The 7,215-nt window shown below is 35.9% G+C and overlaps 1 protein-coding gene across 1 annotated transcript; it reads left to right on the plus strand.

Annotated features, from left to right (window-relative positions):
* Positions 1 to 2,239: 2,239 nt before the first annotated feature.
* Positions 2,240 to 5,346, plus strand: LOC143580440 (ATP-citrate synthase alpha chain protein 1-like). The gene is made up of 10 exons (XM_077063463.1): positions 2,240 to 2,415; positions 2,785 to 2,865; positions 2,986 to 3,037; positions 3,147 to 3,261; positions 3,603 to 3,684; positions 3,849 to 3,948; positions 4,314 to 4,354; positions 4,465 to 4,581; positions 5,001 to 5,117; positions 5,233 to 5,346. The coding sequence occupies exons 1-10, from the start codon at positions 2,260 to 2,262 to the stop codon at positions 5,302 to 5,304; spliced, it is 933 nt and encodes a 310-aa protein (XP_076919578.1). The 5' UTR covers positions 2,240 to 2,259; the 3' UTR covers positions 5,305 to 5,346.
* Positions 5,347 to 7,215: the final 1,869 nt, after the last annotated feature.

A 7,215-nucleotide genomic window follows, 5' to 3' on the forward strand; every position in this document is an offset into this window, starting at 1 on the left:
AAATAATGTTTTATCATGGTATACTTACAAGCTATGCAAGCGATATGTGTTTAAGTTATGTTTCATGATGAGTAATGCAAACGGTTATCTAAGGTTTTCGATGTATGTGCGCTAGAACTCGAGTAAGTGATCACTTTACCATTGGAACTCTAAGGGTAGGGACTGCTGGTTTGATCCACCCACTCGTAGGGGTCGCACCTCTTTGCATGGACGAGTGCCTAGTATGGTCATGGGGCAGTACTATGGGTTTGAGCCCGCTCGTAGGGGTCGCGCCTCTTTGCATGGACGAGCGCCTTGTTTTCCGGCACAACGTCCGCGCGTAACCCGCGGGACGGAATTATTATTTTAGCTCGTAGTGGCAGCGCCACTTTGCATGGACGAGCACATGTTCCTGAAACGTTCGCGCGTAACCCGCGGGACGATATTACTTATTTTAGCTCGTAGTGGCAGCGCCACTTTGCATAGACGAGCACAGTTCCCAGAAATGTTCGCGCGTAACCCGCGGAACGATTTTATCAGAATATGTTGATAGAACTATGTTTTACCAAGCATGTGTTTTAATGATGCTATCAGAATTATGTTTCAGAATGATTTGTATCAAGATTATGATGCAATACGATTTATCAAGTTACTAAGACTTGTGAACTCACTCAGTTTATACTGATTCAACTGTTTTTACGTGTCTTTCAGGAGATAACTAGGTAGCGCATGGAGTCACACTTAGAGCACCTCACGCTGAACATCTAAACTAGCTTTTTGGAAGATTTTAGTTCTATCCCTTCGATGCGCGTGGTTGTTCCCGCCGCGCATGGGGATATGGCGTGGAAATCTTCAACAATTTTTATACTTGGATGTTTTTATGTAATTTTTAAACAATGTAATGTATTTGTATTAAACTTTTCATGCGCAATGAAAATCTTACTTTGAATGTTTGCAATGGCCCGTGCTTAAGTATCAATTCCCACTCGCGCGCGCCCGGCTGTTTCCGCCGCTCAGGGCCGGGTGTGACAGGTATACATAGCTGATGTGTCTGTAGGAGTTGCATCGTGACCATACATCTCCCGTAACAGATGATAAGTTGATTCAACAAAGGATGTAGCCGAAGGGTTACTCAACAGTAAGGGCCGAGCGCTCGAATACCTGGGTGATAAACCGGCAATGAAGGTCATGACATCCATCTTGGTGTTTCGCTCCTCCTGGACCTGTAAATCAGTAGTGGGTGGATATGCAGCACGAAGCTCATCCCGGAGTTTAGAAAATCGTGTAAAGTAATCGGTGAATGTAGAATCGCCTTGTTCGGCTCTGCCATAGGCCTGGACCACAGAATATGCATGAGATAGAGACTCTTGAGCCGAAAAGGATGAAGAAAGGTGATCCCACATCTTCACAGTGGAAAAGTTTTGGGCAATAGTGAGAATTTGTGGTTCCATGGCATTCCATAGTGCCATTTGTATTCCACTGTCATCAATACGCCACTCTCGGGTAATCGGATCAGTAGGTAGCTTAGTGAGATGGTCGTCTTTGTCCACACTAGTAAGGCCTTTTTGGACAAAGAGACTCCACGAACCCCAATTTTTGGAGTCAAGCTTGATGGGAATGCGTAGGACAGCAGAGTAGTTGATGATTCCTGGAGCAATCTGAGTTTCTGGAGTCTTGTTGTTGGCCATAGAAGCTGAAGATTTGAACACCGAGCAAGAACGAATACACGAGCCGGGGCAGAAAAACAAAAGTGTCCGAATCGAAAAACTAACAACACAGGGATGTTCGGAGGTAAAAAAACAAGAAGTCAAGAAAAAATCCGGTGGCCGGAAAAGTGGCCACGCGCCGTCACTCGCCGGCGCGTGGGTGGCAGTGGTGGAACAAGGGTGGCGCGTGGAGGCGCGTGCGGCGTCGGTTTTCGGGTTATCTAAAACGAGGGTGTCCGGGGACAATGGTGGTGGCGGTGATGGTTGGGGATGTGTCGGAAAAAGATCTGTGACAGAACAGGCGGTGGCGGCTAGGGTTTGTGCAGGGGGACCAGAACTCGTTTTTCAGACTAGGGTTTGGATCGAGAGCCGTAGCTCTGATACCATGTTAGAAAGAGGATGTTTATTGACTGAATGAATATTACAATAGTGTGTACACACATATATACAAGAGGCAAACCCTAATTACATCCAATAATAGGCCCATGGGCTTTGTCTAGCTATCCAATATAAACTAACTAACAGAGTTTTTTAGTATGCTTTCTAAAGAGTTGTATTGACTTAACAGGTTGAGATGGGAGGATGCAAAGGACCCATAACCACATTCATTGTTGAACCATTTGTTCCACACAATGAGGAGTTTTACATTAACATTGTTTCTGATCGATTAGGATGTAGCATTAGCTTTTCAGAATGTGGAGGAATTGACATTGAAGAGAATTGGGAAAAGGTACACCACTTTTGTTATTTTATTTTTGTGCAAAAAGTAAAATGAAACTTTTTTACACATTTATTTACGAGTGAGTGGATTTTGTAGTTTGTTCATAAATGAGCGAGTGAAATGGGTTGAAAGTCAACATATATTCAATTTTTGATACATACAACCTGCTATATTGTATCATTCAAAGATTGAACTTATGACTATAATAACATTATTTTTCTAATCATAATTAACACATTAGCTATTTATAAAAGACTTAAAAGGTGAACATAAAAGAGTGGGCCAACCCAATGTTTTGTGCTCATAAGTTTATGCAATTTTCCAATTTTTTACTCTATATTTTTCTCATATAATTTCACATCTTCGCCCAATTTCCAGGTCAAGACCATCTTTTTGCCTACTGGTGTGTCTTTGAATCAAGAGATATGCGCTCCACTTGTTGCTACCCTTCCATTGGAGGTGGGTTTATTACTCACATTTATACAACATCATGTTATTATATAGCAAGCTAAAGCACAATTCAACTGATAATTGTTTGTATATTATGGATATATGACACTTATTTCTTCAATGATGTAGATTAAACCTGTAATTGAGGAGTTCATCAAATCTATATATGCTTTATTCATAGGTAAATTACAATTTATTCAAATCTCTACTCTAATTACTTACCTAAGCAGCACATGAGCACATCTCATAGGTAAATTACAATTTGATCTTTTTTATTTTGTGTGTTTCAGATCTTGACTTCACTTTCTTAGAAATGAATCCTTTTACCCTGGTTGATGGAAAGCCTTATCCTCTTGACATGAGAGGAGAGCTTGATGACACTGCTGCTTTCAAGAACTTTAAAAAGTATGTTTATTTTTAATGGACAAAAAGCAGATACAAATTTTGCATTTTTCTTAGCAAGCAACTTTAAATTAAGTGCAAAATAGAAACCATCTTGCATTTTATTACTGATTTTATTATTGACCGCATCAACGAATGACTTGCTTGATATGTATAAGGTTATTCTTTTGCTCATTTTGCAAAACTGTTGACGTGGAATCTTTTTTCAGTAATAAGCTATGAATTGGTTTCTGTTTTGCACTTAAATTTCAGAAAACTTAATGCGATTGCTTATTATTATTATTATTACTACTATAGAATATGACATATTCATGTGTTATCTTACATTTCTTTTATTTTTCCAGGTGGGGCAACCTTGAGTTCCCATTGCCCTTTGGAAGAGTTATGAGTGCTACCGAAAGCTTTATTCATGGACTAGATGAAAAGGTACACATTATTAACCATTTTTTGAACTTTATAAAGTGACTCTCAAGCATCCTGCTTTTAGATTTTTTTTTCCTTTTCACCTGAATTAGTAAATGCCTGTTTATACTCTTACAGTAAGTAACATTTGCATGATTAAAATTTTTGTTTATATTGAAACGTTGCAGACTAGTGCATCTTTGAAGTTTACAGTTCTTAATCCAAAGGGACGAATTTGGACCATGGTTGCTGGTGGAGGTGCTAGTGTCATATATGCTGATACAGTATGTTTCCACTCCTTTTCGCTCGATTTATGCAAATCCGTGCCGAATCTCTCTAATTAAAATTTTAAAAAAAAAATGCTAGTCAGGAAGCATGTAGAATGAGTTGAGAGATTCAAAATGTATTTTCCCCAAATTTAGCAACCAATCTCGTGTTAAATTATTTTTTAAATGTGGACTCCATGGCAGCTCCACATCAGATACTCCATATATGTTGAATGTCTCTGAATATATGAATAAAAGTTATTTCACATTTATATTAAAAAAAAAATTTAATTGTCACATCAGATGCCAAATTGCATATACATACTCACTAAAATGACAAATCAGTGCAATTTTTATTTATTTATTTATTTATTTTTTTGAGAGTAGCTGAAGAGGAGGTTTTGCAGTACGCTCGAGTTGTCATTGATGTAAGCTAAATTACTCTCTCTTAATGTTGTTGGACACAAGTGCAGAATCATCAATATTCATATATTATATTCAAAAGTCAAAACTGAAGATGAGGGTTTGGTGTGTACAGTGTGCAACTGCTGATCCAGACGGTCAAAGGCGAGCTCTTGTAGTAGGAGGTGGAATTGCTAACTTCACTGATGTTGCAGCCACATTCAATGGCATCATTCGAGCCATGAAAGAGAAGGTGCTTATTCATTTGCATTTAATCTAGCGACTTTTATTAATATTCTGGTATGAACCGCTAACTACGGTTTCGAAAGACAAAACGTCAAACTGACTGTGTTGGTTGGACTGGACAATTTTGGTGGTTTGATTGTTGCGTTTTAAACCAGTTTTTTTTTTTCAAAAGCATAGTTTTTTTATTATTTTTTCTTAAAATGTTAAGGATGGTTCATAACTTCATATATATAATAATGGTACATTTCTAAAGTAACTCGAACTGTCAAAACTGAACCGTATACATCTTAAACAACCGATGTACTTACTTTGGTTTGGGTGGTTCAGTCGGTTTCAACAGCTTATGAGCAACAGTAATTTAATCCATTTTTGACAAAAAAAAAATTGATTTCAAATGGTGAAAATGGATTTTGACATTTGTTATAGGAGGCTAAGTTGAAGGCTGCTAACATGCACATCTATGTAAGGAGAGGCGGTCCAAATTACCAAAAAGGACTAGCGAAGATGCGTGAACTCGGCGAGCAAATTGGCATTCCAATTGAGGTGAAGAAGTTTTCATCATTTAGTTTCTCAACATTAACATTTTAGAAACTAAGGGAAAATCTGTCTTTTAGAAATTCGGCCTAAATTGTATATTCGCTTATAAATCTTTTTGTAGGTGTATGGGCCTGAGGCAACAATGACCGGAATATGCAAACAAGCGATCGAGTACATCACTGCCGCTGCCTAAATGTTACCCGGCTTTTGTATTTCTTAATTTCTTAAGGTTTGTTGCATTGTTGTGTCTTGTTTGTGTTTGTGTCCATGTGTTCTTTCCAAAATTCTTAGAAAACTAAAGAAAAACGAGAAAATTGTGGCTCGGTAAAGACCCGGGTATATGTGTAGAAGACCCGGAATTTGTTGAACATTATGATTTTGTTAGAACTGTTATAAATCAATAAGCCTGTTACTTATGTATGGTTATGAATAGGAGGGGTGTGCATGGTTCGGTTATTAGCCAAAACCAAAGTCATCGTTTAATTTGATTTGTTAACGAATTGGTTTTTGGTTAATTTGGTTAAGTTTATTTGGTTAGTTTGTTAGTTTTTGGTTCGTTTCATTTCAGTTAACAACCAAAACCAAATTTTGGCTAAAATTCACTTAGAAATACATAAAATAGCGTCATAAAAACTAGAAATGTATTAAAAACGCATAAAGAAGGTTAAAACATATGAACAGACGTCAAAACGCATAAATGGATGTCAAAACGTATAAACGGAAGACAAAACGCATAAAGGAGACCAAGGCGCATAAACAGGCGTCAAAACGCAAAAACTGAGATTAAAACGCATAAGGGAGGCCAAAATGCATAACCAGAGGTCAAAATGCATAAACGAATGTTAAAACACATAAAGGAGGTCAAAACGCATAAACGAAGGTTAAACAACAACATAGCATATGGTTAAGTTGAAGTATGTTAGCATAGAACTATGAGAGATAATTATTTCTCATATGTATCAATTATGCATCTTATGATAACCGAATGCTCATTAAATGCATCACTTGTTGGTCGTTGTATTTTGTCAATAGTTTGTCCATTTTTATAGTTAATAAACAAGAAAAAAAAACTTTAAGGAAAGTTAAATATATATCTTTTAATTTGACTATGACTGTCTGCTAAGCTAACAGGTTTCTTAATTAAACAGTAAATCAACTAGACTTTAAGGAAAGGTAAATATATATATTTAATTTTAAATGATAAAATAGTGGATGTTTATACTGTTTCTCTTGGTATTACAGATGTTACACACACCGAAAAAGTTTTGGTGGAAACATACATCTACTTTGATTAAATTATGTGCTAAGTTTTTATTTAAAGCTACATGTTACACGACAACGATATTTACAATTTTACATGAGAAATCAATCTGTGTTAATATTCTTTTAATCATGGTACTCAAAAAGAAGGGAGATTTCTTTGTCGTGAACTCGGCTAGACACTCCAGCTTTCAAGCAGTGTAAGTACTTTCAAAATAAATGTCAACGGTTTACATCTCGTTTTAAGTTTGCCTAAAGCAAAAGAAAAAACAATGGACATGTTTTGGATTTTAAGAAATGCAATATGTTGACGTATTGAAGTTAAAAGTTAGACTTTTTAATTCAAAAGCGGATTTTTGTCAAGATGGTAATTTACTAACTACCTAACTATGTATGTATGTATGTATGCATTTTTTCTATTATGATATTTGTTAGAGGTAATTCGAATTTGTAAAAGCCAAGTAGATCCAAAAAAATTCACAATACAAAGTTGATCATTTATTTCAAAGTTCACATTGTTTGAAGAAAGGAGGCGAAGGATGTAGATTATTGGTTTACTTGAAATTGGACCATATTGTCATTTTGTATTATTGTATTAAATACTAGGTTAGAGCACGTGTTCTACACAGGCGAAAAATATAATAAAAATAAAAAATTATTATATGTAATACGTAAATTCAATTGTTTCATATATTAATTTTTATTTATGAATTTTTTTATTAAGTTTTTGATATATTATACACTATAATTTTAAGTTGAAACCAAATCTTGATGTTTGATTTATTTCAAATAAAACCTTCATACAATATTGTTATATTAAATATTGTGTGTATAAAAATGATAC

The sequence above is a fragment of the Bidens hawaiensis genome, unplaced genomic scaffold (genome assembly GCF_021521415.1).
Source record: "Bidens hawaiensis isolate Kalapana, Puna unplaced genomic scaffold, B.hawaiensis_p1.1 tig00030487_1, whole genome shotgun sequence".
Taxonomy (NCBI): Eukaryota; Viridiplantae; Streptophyta; class Magnoliopsida; order Asterales; family Asteraceae; genus Bidens; species Bidens hawaiensis.